Source organism: Amia ocellicauda, chromosome 9 (genome assembly GCF_036373705.1).
Source record: "Amia ocellicauda isolate fAmiCal2 chromosome 9, fAmiCal2.hap1, whole genome shotgun sequence".
NCBI classification, from domain to species: Eukaryota; Metazoa; Chordata; class Actinopteri; order Amiiformes; family Amiidae; genus Amia; species Amia ocellicauda.
Genome location: NC_089858.1, coordinates 4,424,648 through 4,446,796, shown reverse-complemented (window position 1 = coordinate 4,446,796; position 22,149 = coordinate 4,424,648). Strand labels below are relative to the sequence as shown.

At 39.5% G+C, this 22,149-nt stretch overlaps 1 protein-coding gene across 2 annotated transcripts; it reads right to left on the bottom strand.

Moving 5' to 3' along the window:
* Nucleotides 1–642: 642 nt before the first annotated feature.
* LOC136758423 (protein CutA homolog) lies at nt 643–17,320 on the bottom strand. 2 transcript variants are annotated; one of them, XM_066712750.1, is made up of 6 exons: nt 17,064–17,320; nt 11,832–11,980; nt 5,312–5,371; nt 3,382–3,427; nt 2,294–2,343; nt 643–1,106 (listed from the first exon to the last, which is right to left on the bottom strand). In XM_066712750.1, the coding sequence occupies exons 1-6, from the start codon at nt 17,256–17,258 to the stop codon at nt 1,004–1,006; spliced, it is 603 nt and encodes a 200-aa protein (XP_066568847.1). In that variant the 5' UTR covers nt 17,259–17,320; the 3' UTR covers nt 643–1,003. The 2 variants fall into 2 exon arrangements, with proteins under 2 accessions (XP_066568847.1, XP_066568848.1); XM_066712751.1 differs by lacking the exon at nt 11,832–11,980 and having other exon boundaries at nt 17,064–17,145.
* Between the last annotated feature and the right edge of the window lie 4,829 nt (nt 17,321–22,149).

The following is a 22,149-nucleotide window of genomic DNA, read 5'->3' as shown; positions in this document are numbered from 1 at the left end:
AAAAATTACAAAATCTTCAAACTTCAAAAATCTCTCTAAAGTGCAATGGCTGTGCACGTCTTTATGGAGTGAACAGCCACCACACTGACTGCAGCCACTGTACCGTGACAACCAGATCATTGCATATGAACTAGTAAAAGGTTGTAAAAATAAAAAGCTTGGTACTGACCCTTCCCCCCCACCTTTCCCTTGCATAGGCCACCAGATAGTCATACATCAGCTTTATAGAAGTTACTGTGGATCTCTGTGCATCGGTTTTGTAGTGTTTTCATTGGTCATTTAATTGTTTTGTAGTATGTATGTTTTGTGGAGCTCTGAAGGTTTATTTCACATCCTGGTTTTTCAGGCTATATTACTAAGCTCGTGGCCATTTGAATAGGCAAATTGTGCAAACAAAACCTGATGTTAAAATGTTAAAAATATAACCTACAGAAATGGTCGGGGGGTTATTCCACACAGTTAAATATAAATGTGTAAAGCTGAACTACTTTTAAAAACTGAAGTCTTCCAAACCGTCAAATTTTCCAAAGCATAACATAAAATCCACTGTGTAAACACATTTTTGCCCGTTTTTGTTTTCATACTAGTTAAAACATGTAAAACATATGTTAGTAGTTTGAAATAAAGGAAGAGACAAGTATACCAGGTGTAAGGAGGTCATTTAGTTTTTTTACAAAATTAATTCATTGAATATTTTCTTGTAGAAAAGCTCATCAAGTACTGTATTAATATAGTCAAAAAAACATTAAAATCTTATGATGTTGAATGTTTAATAAACTGCTATAAGATCATAGAAGTAGGAAATATAAATATTATTTAAAAAAATAATAAATTAATACCACCTAATCTGATAAATATAGTACTGGTTGCAGACATGTGACAGTTTACTCTGAGCACAAGGACTCGGCAGTTTTCAATATTAAGATTCCCTGGTCACAGTCCCGCATCAGTCTTCACCTTCCTCCTCACAGTGAGAGCCGGTCTGAGGAAGCCGGTCCCCACTTCAGTCGTCCGGTACAGATTCGTCCAGCCATTGCATGTAAAAGGGATTGCCGTGGTCAATCGGAAAGCTCATAAATGGAGTGAGTCTAAATGGGTGGATGGACCTAAAAAAAACACACAGAATGTAACATTCCCGTTAAAGAAACGCACCTTCGGACCTTACGCCATCTGTGGTCAGCTGGTTTGAATACAGGAGCTGGTTACAGACAGTCTTTCATTCAGATCTCAAAGCTCAGGCATGTTGGCCCAGGGAGGGGAAACGGTGGCGAGACGGGAGAACACTGCGTCGAGGTTAGGCTTCGCACATTAAGACATCAATGTTTACTTTTAAATTAAGTTGAGCGTCTATCCAAACCAAGAAAAAGTGCAGTGATGTAGTAGAAACCAGAAACGTTGAGTGTTTGTGTTGTGCCACATTAATGCCAAAGATAAATTAATCCAAGCTTGTGTTTTCCAAAACTGTGCAATCGTGTATGGCCTAGTTTCCAGAAGGCTCGATATATCGTGCTTCTGCGGTTAGCTTTCAGTAGCTGAGACACAAATCATTTCTCTTCATCTCGGTGAGATGTGTATGATAATGAACTGGTTCATATGAATTGCTAGTGCAAGGAAAAACAATAATTAAACATTGCCTGTATTTTGTATTCTAAATTGACTGTAAGCAAGTCTCTGAATACTTCTCTCTTTATCTTTAGAGGAAGGAACTGGTGAGATATGTTGTTTTGAAATAAATGTAAGTGAAGAAAAAAGATAAACAGCCCCATTGATAACAATATGTTAATAGTGATTGGTGGACTACATAGGATAGGTATATAAAAATGTAGGTCTTATAGAAATGTGACTATTACAGTTTCTCTTTCCAGAGAACTCCTTACACTAGAAATGCTTTTTTGTTTTATCCAGGGCAGTGTCTTTTTACGTCAAAACCTGCTGTAAAAACAAACCTAATAATGATGTTTGTCATTATATACTTTGAAAGCTTTCTAAATAACGACCTCATGGCTTAATGATTAAACAACGCATCAGATTCACTGCCAGATTAGATGTTGTTTTAAAAGTAATTGTTCATGAATATCTGCAGATCTTTAAAAGCTGCTCATAAACCTCAGGGCATTGTGCTCCGAGCTCTTATGTTCGCATCTTATGTTTGGCTGTATTAAAATGTTAAGTTTGATTTCAGACATTGTAGTGCTTTTAGTGCATATATAGTCTTAATTTAAAATATTCCGGACTAGGTTTTGGGACATCCTGACATGCTGTACTGTGTGTATAAAGCAAATCATGAACTTGCCTTACATATTCCATAAGCTTCTGGATTTTGGAAGTCCTTGTCTGAGCGAGCTAAGGAGAAGGAAGACAGGTTTATTTATCTGTGCAGTATCTGCAGTGCTGGCCATCACAAATAACATTATGATAATCAATATACAGTTTAAACTGAAGGTATTCACACCATTCACCTGAAACCAAATTCATAAATAATCTCCATCAACGTTAACAATCACCATCAAAGACAAGTAAACTTTATTGTAATAAATTAAATACCAAAACTGAGCAGCCATTTAAATAAAATTACTACAATACAAATGGACCGGATATGGGTCTGGATTAAATCAAAACTTTGACCCACCCGCTAATAGAAAACTACAAATCTGTACATAGTTGCAGTTACATTTATGATTAGAAGAAAGTGGCATCTTACTAAAAATGAAGCCACAACGGAGTACAGTTTTGTAGTTTTGTAGTTTTCTATTAGCGGGTGGGTCAAAGTTTTGATTTAATCAGGCCCATGGTTTCAAAAGTGGACAACGTGCCCTGGAGGCAACATTGACCACAGCAAGCCAGTGTTTTAAAGGGGGATGATAAATCGCACCACAAGTTATATGAGGCGGAGAAAAGAAAATCGCTTTGAAGTTTTCAAAATCGTGGACAAACTAACAAAGATGCTGGTATGTAACAAAGTATAGGTCAACTATGCATATTTGATTAGTTTTAATTTATATTCAGAAGCGGAAAAAAGGAAATACAACACTAATGTACACAAGGATTTTACAGTTTACAGAGATGAGAAGAATATGCAAATCCACATGGGGGTCTGCAGTTCCCAATGTAGACCGTGCTGACCAAAGAGCAGAAAGAACTCAATATCAGCGTCAATTTAAGGTAAGAAGACCTATTAATTAGCATGACTATTGGAAAAGGTTGTGAGCTGTATTCAGACTTTAGATTACAGGAAAATGCAAGAATAGTATTATTATTTAGTTCTTGGCAGACTGCCTTATGCAGGGTGGTTTACAGGATGCTACAACAATAGCCCATATATCTTGTGGTGTTGACATGACTGTTTTCTGCAAACTCTGAAAAGATTGTTTTAATACTTGCCAGCAAGATCTCAGTTGCATCCTGGATTTCCCCCTTCCAATAGTACCTACACGAGAGAGTCAAATTAATGCAAGTCACTTTTCTTTTTCTCCTTGACCAGTTGTTTTGTAATTCTCTCGTCTCTTTACCCTGATCAAAAGCATCTTGTTCGTGAATGAATCTACCTTCTAACGGGGTCAGAGCAGGAGGCTGAGTCCTCTAGTCCGGACAGCACTGCTTTGAGTCTGAATGATGTGTGCAGTCAGTAGTGAGCCGCCGGGTTTGAGTGAGCGCGAGTCTTCAGGGTTTCCTCAGCTTGTCGTGCAGTATTGATTCATGTACTTGCAGAGTGCCTGTGATCTGTGCAGTGTTATCAGCGAGAGATGCATCGGTCCTCCTTACAGTGAGTTAGTTCTGCTGTTTGCAACATGGACTGTGTGAAAGGCCAGGGCAGTGGCTGGGTCAGAGGACTCGAGTCAGCAGCCTGTCTCTCTCTTGCATCACTAAGGGACTTCCATGTGCCAAACCGATTTAAAATTCCTAATTCTAAACATTAAAAAGACATCTACCTATTCATACTGCATTAAACCAGTTTACATATAAATATCCAAACCCATCTGAACACTTTAGTCTGTTAAAGACAGCGGTGTGAGGTTCTCTATCAGGGCTTCAGGTTTATTCAGTGGATCTGGGGGATTGTGCAAGTGAAATGAAAAGGTTTGATAAGGATTTAGAAAAATTGGAGTAGTTTAATTATGAACGCTTGCAACTGCAGAGACACGTGTGATGACAATTTGCCTCCAACCGATTAAATAATTAAACAAAACAAGCTCACTCCTTAAATTAGTTTAAGTAAAATGTCTCTTACGTTTGGCTGTGTAAGTAGCCACAGAACCTGCTGTCCTTAATTTTTATCCTTTGCCATCAGTTATGCAACTATGAAACCTGATTATAACAAATGTCAGTATGTAAGCTAAACAATGCTGGGCCTGGTTTGTACTCTGTGTTCTAGATATGATCTAATCCCCATTTCCTGACATGGTGCCGTTTACACAAACCATAACCCTTGTTGTGCATCCAAGATCCAGATTTTTTTTCTTTTTATATAAAACTGGCAACTATATGTTGTACCCTCCAATATGTTTATCAGCTTGCCTTACTGGAACTACTTCTGTGCTGAACACAGGAAGGACATTGGTGCTATTGCTTATCCTCTGAACACCGCACCTAGAAAACAAACCCCTTATCATCACACTGCGAGTCCATGGTACAGACCGAAGGGGAGGGAGGAATAATCCAGCTCTTGCCGATAACAGGCTCCTGGTAAGCCCTGTTGTGCGGCAAGCAAAAGGAAATCCTTTCTGACTCCAGACAAGTCAACCCCAGCCGACTGCCTGCTCCCCAGTGGGTGCGCGACTGCCAGTCAGTCGGCTGTGACACGGTCCAGATTGGCACCTCTACCGTAGTTGGGGTTTATTGTCCGTTTCCTTCCCATCTCAACCCCTACGGTGACTAAAGGAGTTTTTAATCTCTGTGAGGCCTTCTGGTTAGTCAAGTCAGTCAGGATCAAGTCAATAAATCACTTTTTTTTAAATGTCATCTTTTGTAAGTTCCACTGTCCTGACTCGGTAACACTTGCACAGGGCGAGCGTTTTGTCAATGTGAAGTGCGTTTCACACCATCTGCTTCCAAGCTTTACAATGCCCCCCCTCTTTAGCAGACAAGGATGAGTTCCTCAGGTGAGAGCACCGCTGTCGCGGTTTTCTTCCCCTATATCGATGACGCAATTGTCCAAGTCATAATCCTAAAAACAGAAATCACTGCCTTTCTAATCGTGGACGAGTTGTGCGTTGCCTAGGAAAGGGCATGTTTGGAGTGGGCTCTGAGCTGAACTCAATCAGGTGCTGTAACCGAGCATTAAGGCTGAACAAGGAGCTAATGGTTCACTTACATAGTGGAGCTCTTTGGCAGAATGCTCACACACCCGGCCAGCCTCTTCTCCATTATCGCTCTGGTGAAAAAAGAGACGAAGACAGAGCGCACATGAGTTAGCGCAAGTGATTGATTCTTCACCCAAGAGTCAACGACTTTATGAAAGCCTCAATCAGAACCCTTCAGTTTTCATTTATTCACCAGTATTATTTACTACGATTACGCTGTGTGATATAGGTCAGACAGCATTTTTGTCCCAGTTATTAATGTATTGCAAAACACAGGCCAAGTATATTTGCCTTAAACTAATACCTCTATGATAGAAAGCTGGTGCTTGCTCTTGTGAGAAGATACTAATATTCACATTATTATCAGATATATTGGTACAGCCAATAAGAATCAAATGATATTGGTTCCTTGTTCATTTGAGAGAATTGAATTAAAGGTAATGAAGACTGCAGCTGTTTTCACAGAGAGATGGTGGGATACTGTGCCATGTTTCCCATTTCACAATTACAAGGGGAGCTGGACACGGAAATTAGGATCATGTTTTTTTTTCCTTTGTTGCTGAAACTGCAGATCACATTAAACGCACCTTTAAAACTGAACCGCATTTTAACCTTATTTCACAATGCGTATTTTTTAATAAAAAGCAAACATTTACTTAAATAGGTAAAATATAGATGTTTGTACCTCTCCAAAGTTTTGAAACACCAGTTGACATATTTGCTGCATTATTCATTCTTTTAATATAACAAAAAAAAGTTCAACTCTTTGTGACTGGTTTTATTTCAATTTTAAAGACATTCACAATTACCTTTTGATGACACTGGACTACACAGACTTTCAAACCCTCATAGAAAGTATAAGTAAGTACTTTTGAAATATTCTAATTTTACAGAGTTCATTTTAGGCTATACAATGAGAGAGAGAGAAACTTTCATAACATTTCTATTTGCCTTAAAATAAAAAGCTTATAATAAGCTCTAGAAACATAAACCTTAACCTAATACTTTATTATTCCTCTCTGAGCCGCTGTCTGCTCTTACTGCTTGCAAGCTTCCATTTACTAATTATGTTACTGTACACTTAGCTGCTAAATATTTACAGACATTGCCTTCATGTCAGTGAACAGGAAAGAAAACCAAATTGCCATTTACATTTGAAAATCCACTGCAGTGACTGCCAAAGCAATCATTACTTTTAATAGCTCACTTAGCTGTTTTCCTAAGACTTCAATCCTTCTGCACTAGATAGAGAACTATATTGTTATTCGACAACTTTTTACAACAGCTTGCATTTGCCAAGCAAGTCTTTGAAGAGATAGTCATTCTGGTTCAACAACTTAAATGCTCGACTTTGAATATCATTCCACTAGTCTTTTAAATTTGAAAAATGCCGAACATGGACTGTAAAAGATTCATAATGAATTGCCCCTTACAAAGGTTTCCCTTCTACACCCTGGATCGTTGTGGAACCTGAGAGGCGCCTGGCAGGTTAGGTTGCATGACTTGTACAAATATTGCCAGAATTTATTTGTGTGAAATAATTTTGCAAAAGGTATAACTAGGTCACAAACTAGTGAGGAGGACCTAGCTATTTATTAACCACACATCTGGCCTATTACCCTGTCAAGTTGCATTCTTGTGCAATAACATGTCTGTGCCTGCCTGCCTGCCCAGCAACTGCACTCCTGCAGGTTTTGTGAAACTATGAATCTGTGGTTCAGTTCAGCAAATGCATGGTTCCATTAAAAAGACAAAAACCCTGTTACTTGAAGTTCAGACTGTCAACCTCCCCCCAGATTGGAGAGCTGAATCGCAGTTGTCTACTCCCAAAATTTTACAATTAATTTAAATAATAGTTGAGGTGACACAAAAAACTGAAACCACTGTAAAAGTCTTGCACCAGGCTTCCCCTACAATGTATTCAACCCTAATTGAGTAGCCCCATGAAGCATTCCCCCAGGTGGTTGCCAGTCTGTGCTGTTCCTATGCTTAAAAAATGACTCATGTCTAAAGTTCTACTTGTCATGGTGGTTTTGTCATGATGTGGGCAAGGTCAAATACCATGAATTGAAACTTGAAACTTGGCAAAACAATTGTACCATATTTTAGATTTGCATAAGTGTCACAGCTGTTTACCTTGGAATAGTCAAAACAGAGTCCTTGACATCCTTCCGGCGCTTACTCAAGACGCATCTTTTCAGACAGTACTTGTAATATTGGTCCTTTTAATCCCCATTAGATAGCACTTCACTGCATTTTATCATGGTTCTTGCGTTATTGATTGATTTCTCACTTGCTCCCTTTCCCGCAACCCTTAACTGTGACCCTACATCTTGTGCTGCCTGTGTCCTTCTCTCTTATGGCATAGTGAGAAGCTGGCTAAAAAACAGACAAAACTGGAGATCATGCAATATGTGTATTGAGACAGGGTTACATACATACATAAATATTTTATTATCATTTCTGAATGCATACATACAACCACATGCAGTAAAAAAAACAAAAAAACAGGGTATTTACTATCATGCATACAAATATGGGCATTCAGAGAGCACAGAAAAGATCATGATGAGAAGTCATGAGAATCTGATATGGATCACGCCGGCAGCAGAAAGGACCTTGGTGCAGGGTATCCTGCTTCTTGCCTCACACACATGTACTATTCTCTGAAGCAACATGTCATGATTTTGTAATAACTGCAATTTGTTTCCCTGTGCAAGCTCTCATGTACACCCCAGGAGTCATTCTCATCCACCCGTCAGCATGATGTAACTCGATAACATGAATTACGCATCCTGAAACCCTGGAAGCTTGTGTGATGGACTCAAACTGGTAATCAACTTTACCTATTCATTATCAGAAACTCATAAAGGAGCATAAAACCATCATCATTATAATCATGGTAGTGCCTCTCCTTCTCTGTCTTAAGAGCGATCACTTTAATATATTTGTTTGCCTCCCGTAAGCTGATAACATATTGGATGCTCAAATATACTGCAGGTGCTTTCAGATCAAAAAGACATCCTGGATTCCTGACCAAAATGTAAACCTGATCCGCAGATCAGGACAGCACAACGAAAGGTGTTGCGCATCGGCTGTGATTTAGAACAAAAAGCAAAAACTGTTCATGCCCAAACTAGTAGTTTCACTATGCACTATTTCCTTAAGAAATGTAACATTTAAACAAATTCAGTGATGTGACTGTTTCCTTACACAGGCAATCTTCACTTAACGTTGTCTCGCTTAACGTTATTTCGTGTAAGTGTTGCCACTGAATCGCTACCAAAGTGTTTCTCTTTAATGGGGTCTTGCCGGTGGTCTCCAGCGATGGAAAGCGAGGTTGTTATTTTGCATGTATTGCTAGGTAACACCCCCATCTTTCCTGTCCAGCATATCTCCACAAGGCCAAGTTTATTTTCTTTGATTGGAGAGAGCTCAAGAATGTATTGATCTGCTGACGACATTGTTCCTGCCTTATCTCATCTATTCTTTCTCTAAAAAGTGTATTTACCAAAGTAGTTTACTATTAACAGCATTCTATTGAGCGGCAATTTCTTACTCAATGTCATTTCCTACATTCAAGTTCAGAAACCAGCAAGCAAACATTCCTAAAATGTTTAATTCTGTTTTCACAATCATGGAAAATCAGGAAAAAACATTATTTTGCCGTGAGGTGAAACCAGGCATGAAGTAAGAGGTGACAATTGACCAGTTAAAAGCCAACAAATCCTTTGTAAGAGAAGCATACAACTGAATGCAGCATAACTGTAATTTAAGAACTGATATCTGTTCAATTGATTCAACAGTAGGAATTTTAGGAGAAAGAAAGAAAAACAAATCCCTATGTAAAATGCCAGGGACATTTTAACCATATTCCTCATTTGGGGGAATAGTATGAATAACACAACACTATCCAAGCCATAACATTCATGTCAGGGATGTAGTGTTTTTTTTTTTTTTTTTTACTTCTAGAGAGGTGAAGTAGGAAAAAATAAGTTGTTAAAGGTCCTATAAAGATTTGGGACACAATTTGTGATTTGGTGAATAAATCCATAAAACTGAGAGTGAACCTTTTTACAGTTTGCAGTGCTGTGATATTCACTCTTGAAAGCAAACCGTTTACACAAACAGTTTCTCTATTTCTTAATCATGTGGCTGTAAAGCGTACTACTGCTGCCCTGACAAAGGATTATTAAATTGTTTAGTGTGTGTGTGTGTGCGTACTGAGCTCACCGCTGACATCAGACACTTTCTTGTTACAAAATACTAGTCATCAACTTTTGCATGCAGAATTTCCATGTGCCATTGCAATGGCAGAGGTAGACATTTGCGTTGCAGATCTTTCTCTAAGTAGAACATTTAATGCTACTCAGCAAAGATTTCTATCAGCGGATGCTTATCTTTTTTGTTTTGCCCTCGGTACCTTTGAGATTGAGGTCATGCCCTATACGAATAGTATCAAGATTTTTTGATTGATGACATTAGGCATGATAGTTTGAACTTAATTATTTTGTGGTCTGTATTGGCTTTAGAAAGGAATGCTAATGTTTCCAAAGTGACATTTTCTTTTGGTTTAGACAGGGATTCGGGCAGACGTGGGTCTAGTGCAATGTGCTGTATAACGGCATTGTGCTGGACTCTCAGTGGCAGAGCCGCAGCTGGGACACTGGTATAAAGACATGGCCTGTTCAGAGCGCCTCAGCTGCCCTGTACATTACAGGGGGTAAGTTGGGCCACAGTCATGTCGGTTTCACACAATCTGGACTAGTTTGTCCTTCAACGAAACACAAATGTAATGCCTTTCTTCAATAACAGTCCCACCTCCGTTTTCTGAACTTGGCTCAAGGCTATGACTTCGGTTCTGCTTCAGGAGTCGTGAGACAAAGCACACATCCTCCCTTTAGAGCTAACAGCCTGTCTCCCTACACCCCTTCCTCTCTAATACCCTTAGCCCGGCAATCCACTGGCCAGCTTTCCTGTCTAACCACTCTCTCCTGGACTCTCTGTTATGTAAATTTCCCTCGGCTCACTCCACCAAAACCGCTCTTCTGTCCATCACTAATTCACCTCACTCTACCCATGCCGTCCCCTCCTCCTCTGTCCTAACCCTCCTAGATCTCTCTGCCACCTCACACGGTAGCTCACCGTTTCCTTTCTGCCCCTGCTCATCAAACCATTCAGTGAGCCCTCGTGCCCTCTTTCAAAGTCACTTAGATCCTTTCCTCTTGCCATGTTGATCCAAAATCCAGGTCAACTGGGCCTGCTCAGCATTTTTATACATGCCACAGAGCATGATAGGATGCTAATTACTTAACTGTATAATGCAGTACACCTGTTTGGAGGCATTTGCATTCGTTATATTCCTGCACTAATTTATTCAGGTTTTTCCTTTGATTTGTGACCCGTCTGTATATGTCTGTATATATACACACATATATGTTGGGGTCGCGACATTTTTCCAGTTTGAAAATGGGGTCGTCAATTGTAACAGTTTGAGAACCCCTGGTGTAGAAGTAAAGAGAATATGCACACATGGAGTTTCATTTGATTTGAATATTTTGAGACAACGGCACATTCTGTCTTTATGATTAGGTCTCCACCAAGAAACCAAGAAACTGTGATAAATGGTAGAAAAGGACTGAAGCATTTTTTAACTTCAAAATAACTGGCTTCTTAATGGCTGCAGCTTGGCTTATTGGAACCATTTTGGTCCGTTTCCACAGAACAACAGTGCAAGGTCTGTCTCAGATGCCTCTGTGGCTTGAACTAAATAAATAAACATGCCCAAACAGGAAACCATGCCTCCTGCACATTTCTTGCATTAGTGTTTTCAGGCATTTGGTTCACATGATTTTTAGTTGTTGCAATAGTTTTCTGCATTTTTTTTCTTTCTTGTTATTAACAAGCTGTCGATACAATGACAATAAATCCCCTTTTTATGTTAAAAGACCAACAGCCAAGGACTACTTGTTAACAACTTCAGATAAGTAACAACAGCACTTCCAGGAAACTGTCATCGTACATTTATTGTGTGCATAACCACGAATAAGTAAATTATTTACAATATGGGCAATAGCACGTACAATAACTATATTGTTGTTAATGGCAGTTGCTTATGGTTATATTATTGTGGAAACTGTATTTTGAATGCAGTTTGTTTTATTAATATGACGTGCAGTATATTAAAGTTGCATGAAAATTGAATCGCAAGCTTTTAAAGTCTGTGCTGAATTATATTACTGAAATGCTTAGCATAACTGTACTCAGAACCGTAAGTGTAAAATATCAACAGTGTTAATTTGGAAATCTTCATCACCTCATACTTGAAGTGACATTCTGTGTAAGGGTGGGTTAAAAGAGAGGTCTTACAGAGATGAGTTCTACCATTTTTTGTCCATGTATTTGTTTTGTTTGTTAAGGATCCTTGGATCACTTAGTTATTAATGAACACTAAACGAGCGTGATGGGGCGAATGGCCTCCTCTCGATTGTACACTCTCATGTTTCTTATAATTGATAAATTGTAAAGTACCTGGCAATGTCCTTGGCGGTCTGTTCATTGGGGCAGGTGATCAAGGCCACAGAGTGATATTCTGAGATATAGTTCCCGGTTATTGCAGAATGTAAGTGTAGTCCCAGGCTCTTAACCAATGGATACATCAGCAAGGACACCAACATTGCCTGGTAAAGAATGAAAAATAAGATAGTTACATATGCTATTGTAGTTTTTTTTTGGTCCATGTTCAGTACAGTCTGTTTTCAGTTAGTTGTGAAGCTATGGCACTGACTAGCAAAATCATCCTTCCATCTATCCATCCATATTCAATAACTGCTTCATCCACTCCAGGGTCACAGAGAGCTGTGTAACCCAGTGGACACTGCGCAAGGCAGGGTACAGCTAGGATTTGATGGCAGCACACCACAGGGCAATGCTAACACGCACATGCACATGTACCGGTGTTTATTGGGTAATCTACAGCAGTCAATCAACCAGCTTTTCTTTGGGAGGAAAATGAAGAAAACCCTCCTGGTCACAGGATAAACATGCACACAGGCACTTGAATCATTAATGTTCGCATGCCAGTGATGATGATGTTATTTTACATTTCTTGGCAGTCACACAGTTGGGGAGTGGAAACTGATCACAACAAATGATTTTCACAGAGCATTACACATTACAATGCAATTAAGTACGATACACAGCATTATATACACTACCGGTCACAATTTTAGAATACCTCAATTTTTCCAGTTTTTATTTAAATGTAATCAGTTCAAGTCCAGTGAATAACCTGAAATGGTACAAGTCCTCCTCTTTGCAACAGAACAGCCTTCACAATAATACCCAGCCCAGAGGCATCTAACCAGCACTGATTCCAAACGTTAACATCAGACACAAACACTATCACCATATGTATTATTCCCAAAATGTTTGGGTACCCTTATAGTAATACCACAGACACTCGACATGGGGACATGTACTTATTATGATGCTTTTATTCATGACTTAATAACCGTGCTCTGAGCATTATTGTTAAGAGATGAACCAGTAGTTTTGAATAAACTGATCTATTTGCACTATTCGACTAAAGGTTTTGTTTTAGTATTACGAACCTAAGCTATGATGTTCAGCGTTTTTAAAAACACTTATAACTGGATGTTGTTTTACACCAAGGCTGAAACGTCTCAGTTTTGGTTTTCCAAACCCACATGTACTTTGTGTAAAATGAACAAGCTGTTGCTGTGTGAAGGCGCTGAAGCTCCCACATTTATGACATGTCAATCTGACGGTAAAAGTGTCTGTGAAACTATCCTGGGAGAGACGGTCAGAGCAAATTTCCCCAAAGACCCTCTCCTCGCATATGCTTGATTGTAACCAGGTCTGGCTGCTCGATGCATTCAAGGCTTATAAGTCACAGTTAAAGGTGCCACAATCATAATTATCATCATCATTATAAGAATAATCATAAGAATATAGTGGGAAATGATTATCTGTTGGGACTTCAGTATGTCCTTCCAAAAAAAGTTTTTTTTACTACATCCTAATTCAAGAAATCATGTTTTATTCAACCTTTCTGAAAGCAACAAGGATATCTGGAAATCCCATGGTCTGAAGCTGACCGTTAATCAGAAATGGACAACAGCTAAAACCTCACCGAACGTCAATCGGTGAAAGACTGGATTATTAAATTGCTGATGCTAAAATTAAATGCAACATATAATTCTACAGAGGTTTCTTTTTGTGAAAGTGTGACACAAGCTTTTTGCAAACAACCTTTTATTTTGGCTTGGCATTAAGGGTGAACCTATATTGGCCTCTCTGTGCTGCAGGACTGAAATACAAGTTACCAGTCCTAAAGATGCAATGTCCTACACAACGGGTTAGAGGCACACTTTGAGTCAGAAGTTACAAAGATAACGAAAAGCATAAAATTAATCGCCTGTCCTTCCTGGTAAACCTGCTTTAAAATAAATGTATAGGATAGCATAGGTATGTATACAATGATGTAACAATCTTTGGGGTTATTGTTTAAGTCCTGTAGAGTTCTGTGCTGAGGGAAACACACTACCCAGTCTTGCTCAGTGTGTTTTTATTAGTTATTTATTATAACAAGGACTAGTATACATGCAGTTCCCTGATAGAGTGAAACCAGATATGTAAAGTGTAACCTTAACTCTGTAAGGAGTAAGTCAATATCCTCACACTTTGGCCACGCTGTGTAGAGTAACAGCCAACTGTGTTTTACCTGGATTCTTGCAGGAGTTAATAACAAACTAAGCATGTCATCAATGGCAGGCATTCAAACAAAACTAGTCAGTCAAAATCGTTGTTGTTTTTTGCTATGATTGCATATCTCTCAAGTCCCCCCCAACCCCCCACTCAAAACACATGCACCCACAAACACCTAATAGCCTGCAAGAGTGGTTTCTGTCACTGCACGTATGTAATGTACAAAGTCTCACACACTGACGTTTTGAAAACTTGAGAGCTAAGTTGAAACATGCTGCCTCTTCTGCAATGGACAGTCTTTGTAAATGACAGCCACAACCCACAGGTACCTTCTGAACTGAATTAATTTACATCTGCTTTTGTCTTGCAGGTCACAGGGCTAATTTGTAAAGCAAAACCAAAGCAATCTAAACAGCTGTGTATTTGAGTCCTCTATCTATCTCTACTGACAAATGGTTTCACAGACTATGATTAGACATGACTTCCAGCATGGTCTAGATTTCTGGTACACAGAATGAGCTGGACGTGATAAACTCACTCCACAGAATATGTTTCTACTTACAGAATAACCCGAGAAACTATGGAATTTCGGTTAGTTCCCCTGTAAATGTCAATTTCCTGATTTCAATAACGAGCCAGTAATGACCAAGTAAACAAAATGAAAGGAAGAGACTTTCCGTGGTCGTTTGTTTTTACACAAATAACCTTATGTCCTGGTTGTTGTTTTTCCACTTGGCACAAGCAGAGTGCAGGTTAAGCTACAGTCCAGATCGCGCTGGTCCCAATCTGCACTACAATCATGGGCATCTGTGACTGTGGATGAGCTGCATCAGTCCTCCCTATAATAGTCTAGATAAGTGATTGGCAGCACACATTTTGGTGTGTGTGTGTATTTGTTTGTTCACCTACATCCCTCCCACAGCACCAGAGGCGTAGTGGTGAGCGGAGTCTGCAATTTCACCCCAACCAAGGCCCCAGACCAAATCAAACAATGCCATGCTTGATGACAGGTTTGCAGTGGGCATAAGACTCGGAGAGAATCCTCTGTCAGATGAAACCTTCCCAGCGAGTACTGGAATTGTAATTGGGACAGCAGGTTAATGTCCAAGTGAGATTCTTCTCAATCGGGCAACGAATCCTTCTCAGGCAGGGAACAGGCCCTAACGATAACGGATCTGTTTAAGTTTGAGATCGAAATGCTCCATGAGGAGTCGCACTAGAGAGACAATGTGAGGGTGTGTGCATATCAGTGTTGGTGTATGAGAACAGCTGGTGTCAAATGAGGGGAGAGTGGCTGTGGGGATGATTGAGATGGGCTTGTGGCTGCTTGTTTGGGCCAATCTGACCTGCACTGTCAGAATGAATGTTGCTAGATTAAGCGGAGGCATTGCAAGCTGTACCTGTACTCGGCCAGGACTGTCAAACTGTACGGGTCCTCAGCTCTGAGGTGCAGAGTTCTTGTTGTAGGCAAATTTTGTTCGCCCGAATCTGAATTAGTTTCCACTGAGGATTATACACACTTTTCCATTCCATTTATTTTTGTCTGAATTTTTTAGGGAAACCCCTCAATTCCCCCAAAGTTACCTGCTCAACTATGGCTAATTTTTCATCTTCAGTAAAAAAAAAATTGTTTTTGTTTTTTTACTTCACACTCTTTTTTTTTTTTTTAAACCAGTAATGAGCAAGTACTAAATGAGACTGAAATATGCTGTCCAGTCTTTGGCATTATCCCCAAGCAAACCTTGTATGTGTGGAACAATACCAAGGAAACTATGTTCCTCTAACAACTGGGATGTCACAGCTGTAAAGATCTGAACTTTCTGTAATAAGGCTGCTGGTTTCAAAGTTCGTGTTATATTCAGATAACAAAAGGTGTCATGGGTGGTTGAAAGTTATGAAGATTATGTTTTAGAAGGTCAGGGCAAAGATCTTTGTTTATCCTTAAACAAAACCTTTACTGTGATGTTATGTCTTCAACAGCTTTCCCAAGGCAGTTCTATTTTCCCAAACTTTTTTATATAAAGAGACTCATGCAGGTGGATATTTAATTACAATGTTTGTCTCTATGATCCAGAAGAATAACAACAAACATCAATAAGAAATTGCTGTGACATAACAGCAAAAAGTCACTCCCCTGTTCTGTTTGACAATACCAACTTATTCAAATAATCAAGAAGATTTAAATACAAATGTAAAGCTAATTTGGATATCATTATTTTTAAGATTAAAATAACTTTTGCATTATCCCAATAACTTTCTTGGCAACTGTTTCAGAAGCCGATGTCAAACAAGGTCAGCTCTTTGTGTAGACTACCGGGAGTTGTTTGCAGAGCAACTACGTGCATTCGGGGAACTCTAGAAACAGAGAATCCAGCTTGTGGCATCAGTGTGGGCATTATTGCAATTTCCTCTGAAATGCTGTTAATAATAGAGAATGTATATGCTGGGAAAGCTGTGTATTAATAATCCCCTCTTTAGCAGGGCCAATGTTTTATCAGATATAGAGATAAACCATCTGCGGCTGTGTTCATTATTCTGGAAGCTTTTAAGTTATTAAATGTATAATACACAGCTGGCAGATAGTGGCAAGTGGGATGGGGGTTGGAGGCTGGGAGCATATTAGGATGTAAATGAAAATGTGTGTTTTTTTAATCATCAAATTAAAATGCAGCGAGTCCAAATGAATAATTAACACGAGTGCAGAGCATTCATGAAACCTGTCCGTGCCAGCTGTGCGCGCAAACAGCGAGCGGAACAAACCGCTTCAATGTAACGACTAATTCGCCAATAACGGAGCGGAATTACTTCATTAATTACGGTACTGCTACTATCTGAAGACGCACACATTGCATTTAGTACAGTCGTCGTCCTGAACAACAACAGCGCCAATATTTTTCAGTCAAAAGTGTCAAATTATTAAACACGATTAACCGCGCGGCTACTGTACTGTTCAGCATCAGTGTCACAATAACCGGCGACAATCACGGAGCGCTCAGCACATACCGCGGGTGCCTTGAAGTGACCCAGTCTTACCAGCACAATGAGGATGAACCCGGGGCGGAAGGCAGCCTGAGAGCCGCACTCCCTGTGGAGGCGCTGGAGACACCAGTCCATGTTCCGCAGCAGCAGGTCCTGGTCTGGCTGCGCGGCTGCGGGGCTGCGGGGCTGCGCGGCTGCGCACTGGCCACGCAGGCTGCACTCGTCCCGCACCGGCTCAGCGCACCGCATGTGAAAGGCTGGACTCCCGCAGCGGACCTGGCCGTGCAGACTGAGACCACACTTCTCCGCCAATCAGCGCCGCGCCTGCGCCACGGGTTTCAAGGGTCGTGTTGGTGTTGCGCAGATGTCTGGGCGGCTCCACCAATGGGAGCGCTGGGATTCTGAAGATCTGCGCAGAGCTGCGGACATCTGCGCTGCACGAACGGTACCCATGTCACGGGTGCTGCTGGTAGGTTAGGACTGACACAGTGGAGAAATGTGTATCAAGGCTGTTAGCAAAGGTGATTTACTCTTCTTCTTCTTCTTATATCTAGATTCACTCTCCTGTGGGATAATTAATTACTATGACATAAATATACTATTTTATTGTTATTTTTTGGGGGGTGGGGGGCCACAGGTTGCCCACCACTGATGTACCTCTATTGCAAATGCCAATAATACTCATAATCATGATACATTTGCAAGATGTTTGCAAGTAACAAGAAACAACTATGAAATTAAATTGTTTGACTGAACATCTGAAATAATGTTGTGTACAGTTAAATCAATCTCATGCTCAAGTAAATGACAGTAAACACACCTGCCTTTACAGGTGAGACACAGGGATGTTGTTGAATCTCTGCGCTACTCTTACACTGATCACTTTATTTTGATGAGGGAGATGCATTTTATTTCTAAATTTATACCATGGAAATCTATTAAAGGTAATTTCCATCTTGAAACAATCTGTACATGTATATCCATGATGAAGTGCATTATTTATTTATATATATATATATATATATATATATATATATATATATATATATATATATATATATATATATATATATATATATTATACATTTGTAATGGACCCTGAAACACACAATGAATGTTCTTAATCACCAGGGAATGATAAGACTAAATAACCCCCTGAGATTCTCTACGAGGCAGGGCCGTGTTTTGCATGACTAAAATGTAAAAAGCCATGCAAAACACAGCGCCTTACAGCTAAACAATGAGTTTGAGAGATAATTACCTATTCATAATAATTAAGGGGGAATTTAAAGCAAATAAAGTTCAGAAGGTGGGGGTCCTTATATATAATGTGAGAGATAATTGAGGACAATGTTATATGATCTCTATTCTCACACTATGTAACTTGATAACCTTTCATGTTGTTGTGGGTGAGTTGTTTTGAACAAAAGCATTAACCAGCACACAGAACTGCAGCTTTATGATACAACTACTACTATAGTCTACAAGCTAATAGGTCGTGTGAAGGAGGGTGTCTCTTTGTATAACAGATGTTATCTCATGCCATTTGGGGTGAGATACAGTAAGAGACACCATTCACACGAGCTATTAACTTATTATAAATCACACGTGAGGATTAGCGACACAAATATCTTTACAGAGGAAAGAAACACATTTATTTTTATTAAAATTAACAATCAATCAAAAATGGTTTGGTAACTGACCTACAGTAGCCGAAAGGAGTTGTGTTTTCATGCCAGTTAAATGTAATTAAACTATTAAAAATGCACACTAATCCCGTGACACTGGCACTGCTCTCATTTAAGTGCTGAAAGTCATTGGTAACAAAACAATCTTGAAATCCTGATAATGTTCTTGTAGAACCGTCTCTGAAATAACTGGAAAAGTCGTTGAGATAAAGCAAATAGAACTTTAATCAAGCCGGCTTGGAAGCACCACATCAAGGAATTACTTCAGTGAGAACTTAATGTTTACAAACATGAGTGAAGCTTTATAGGAAAATGATGTAGAATCTTCTGGCCGTTCATCCAATTAAAGGCTTCAAAAGATGCCAGCCCTGGAAAGTTTGTAGGCTGCCCTTCCCAAGGGAGGAGGTCATTACGGAGGCAGATGTCTGGTCCTGTTACAGCATACAAACAGTACGATCTTGTGGTTTTCTTAACAATGAGGTAACATCTTTAGCTTTGAGAAACAGGAAATCCACACACAGACAAACCCATTTCTCTTATCATACAAAAACAAGTCAAAGTCAAAAGGAGAATAAATTCAATAGGATGCATCTTTAACAACCACTTTTTTGGTTTTGCTAGGCTAGATAAAGCTAATTTGCTCAGTCTGTATACAAGCCATTTCTAATGATAACATCAATATAAAACATTAATAATGATCACAAAACACTTTCTTCAACTTACAGAGTCTTCAGTTATGCAGTTGTGGAATACATTTAATGTCGTCTGGAGGATGGAAGTGAATTGAGGATCTGAGTCATACATTTAATGTGACATCTTGCCTTTATGTAGCACATTTTTGCGGTACAGAACATTATCTGTTTATTTTTTGTCATGAGAAAAAAAAAATAGAAGGAACATCTGAATGTGTCATTAAATGTGCAAAGAAACAAGTGTGAAAGAAGAAACTAGCAGTTTAGCCATTTACATATTGTGGTCACACCCATTAGTTCCCCAAAAGATTCCCCACAAATCATGTGTCAATTTTTTAGTCGTTTTTCTGACCATTGGTAGGTACAACCAGACCCTGGTTGATTGGAATAAACGTGGCTGTTAAATGAGGAAGTGCTATTTCTGTTATTTTTATATAGTTACAAATAAGGAAAAGACATGTAGCTGAGTAGTATGCTTGGAGGTTTTCATGGTTTACATTAAAAAAAACAACAACAATCATTCCTTCAGATGGAGTCGTCTCTTACAGAGTTACTGGGCGCTTTGGAGAAAGACATTGACACAGGTGCATTTCAGTTTAAAATTCAGTTTGTTGTGTGGAATATTAAATTAAAACAATTCCAATTAGATATTTTGCATAAACTGCTACAACAATCATAAAACTAAAATTAAAAAAACACTTTTTATTAATAATCACAGAGCTAAAATGAACAAGAATCAGTGGATTAAATGCAGGGCTTAACGAGAGATTATATTGTTAATGCTACTTAAATGTCTCCATCTTTTCTTGGCAGCATTAGGAAGTGCCCAAATCTAAACAAACTTTGAACAGTAATGGTGATGTGTAAATGGACATTTCTCAAATGCTACCACCTCTCTCTCTCCACCGGTTGCTGAAAAGTCCTGTTAATGATTTGCTTTAACTCTGCACTCCTCGGGTTCTGTAGCAAGGTGATCCGCTGGAGGTATTCATTTATATGTACAAGGGATGTCAACATCCAACAAACTTCAACCACACGAAGGTTGACACTACCAATATTTCGAAGCTGCTCAGAACCAATTAACATCACAGTTCATTTTTAAAAGCTACAGACCCCTGTGGAACACCAGGAGAGCCACATTGTTCTGGACCGACTATTTGATGCCACAAACTGCAAAGTATGTGCATCTCAGTATATACTGTGCGTCTCAGTATACAGTGTATATAGTGTGTCTCAGTGTATATAGTGTATAGTGTGCGTCTCAGTATATATAGTGCGTCTCAGTGTATAGTGTATATAGTGCGTCTCAGTATAGAGTGTATATAGTGAGTCTCAGAGTATAGTGTGTGTCTCAGTATATAGTGTATATTGTGCATCTCAGTGTATGTAGTGCGTCTCAGCATATTGTGCGTCTCAGCATATAGTGTGCATCTCAGTGGAGATGTGCGCTGAGATTGCAGAATCACTTCTTCAGCTGAGAAAGTGACGGTTCCAGAAGTCCAGAAGACGGTTCATCTCAGCGCACATCTCTCTTAAACCACTTTCTAATTCTATATTTCACTCCACACTTTTATGTACATCCCTTGTACATATAAACGAATACCTGCAGCGGATCGCCTTGCTACAGAAGCAGAGGAGTGCAGAGTTAAAGCAAATCATTAACAGGACTTTTCAGCAACCGGTGGAGAGAGAGAGTTGGTAGCATTTGAGAAATGTCCATTTACACATCACCATTACTGTTCAAAGTTTGTTCGTTTACATTTGGGCCAAGAAAAGATGGGAGACATTTCAGTGTGATTGCATTGGCAAAATCTGGAAAATCAGGAACATGGGGGTCAGACAAATTCCTCCATATTTTGTATGTACGATAGTTATGAGGAACTATGACTAACCATATAATATAAGGTTTCAGGTGTTTTCAGTTTCTGACATCTGGGAGCCCCCTAGTGGGCGTCCAAATCATGCATTTTCTGGTTTTAAAATGAACTGATTTCACACTAGTGTTGTGACAGATCTATAAAAGGTATGACTTCAGCTCCTGCGTTAATGTTAGTACCACAGCAGAGCGACACCCATGAACATATCCAGCCCTGGTCGTTAAGTTATGGTCGTAGTATCGGCATTCACAGTTGGCATACAAATCTCCAAACAGTTCTGAAGAATGGCTCATATTGAAGGGAGCAGGACGTTCACGCACAACAACCCCAAGAGAGAAGCTTGGCAATTTAGAATAAAGGCTTGTGTCCTCTCTTAATAGAAACCTTAATATACGTGGGACATTAATACATTGAGGGCTTTACTGGGGGCACTTTGGGGAACACTGTGGTTTGGGGAAGAATACACATCCGATTCAAAGGCTAAAACTGGGTGTGCTGTACGTAAATTTGAAAACACTTGTGGTCATGGCCTTAGAAATATCAAATTCATAGCTTTGGAGTCTTCATAGTGGTTTCAGGAAAGCTCTGAGAGTGCTATACCAGGGTGGTATGGGGCGCCTGTGTGTCATACATGATTTCGTGGGACAAAACACATTCCATGAGACAAAATGTGTATTTCGTTGGGACAAAATGTATATATTTCGTGGGACAAAAACATACATTTCGTGGGACAAAAACATACATTTCATGCACTTTCATGCACAAAACCATGTATGACACACAGGCGCCCCATACCACCCTGGTATAGCACTCTCAGAGCTTTCCTGAAACCACTATGAAGACTCCAAAGCTATGAATTTGATATTTCTAAGGCCATGACCAC

Bases quoted from the DNA above. Each gene is read 5' to 3' on its own strand.
- LOC136758423 (XM_066712750.1), bottom strand. From the start codon at position 17,258: ATGCGGTGCGCTGAGCCGGTGCGGGACGAGTGCAGCCTGCGTGGCCAG. The intron at 11,981-17,063 runs GTAAGACTGGGT...ATTCTTTACCAG, and splicing joins GGTTCATCCTCATTGTGCTG to GCAATGTTGGTGTCCTTGCT. The intron at 5,372-11,831 runs GTACTTTACAAT...TTTTTTCACCAG, and splicing joins ACCGCCAAGGACATTGCCAG to AGCGATAATGGAGAAGAGGC.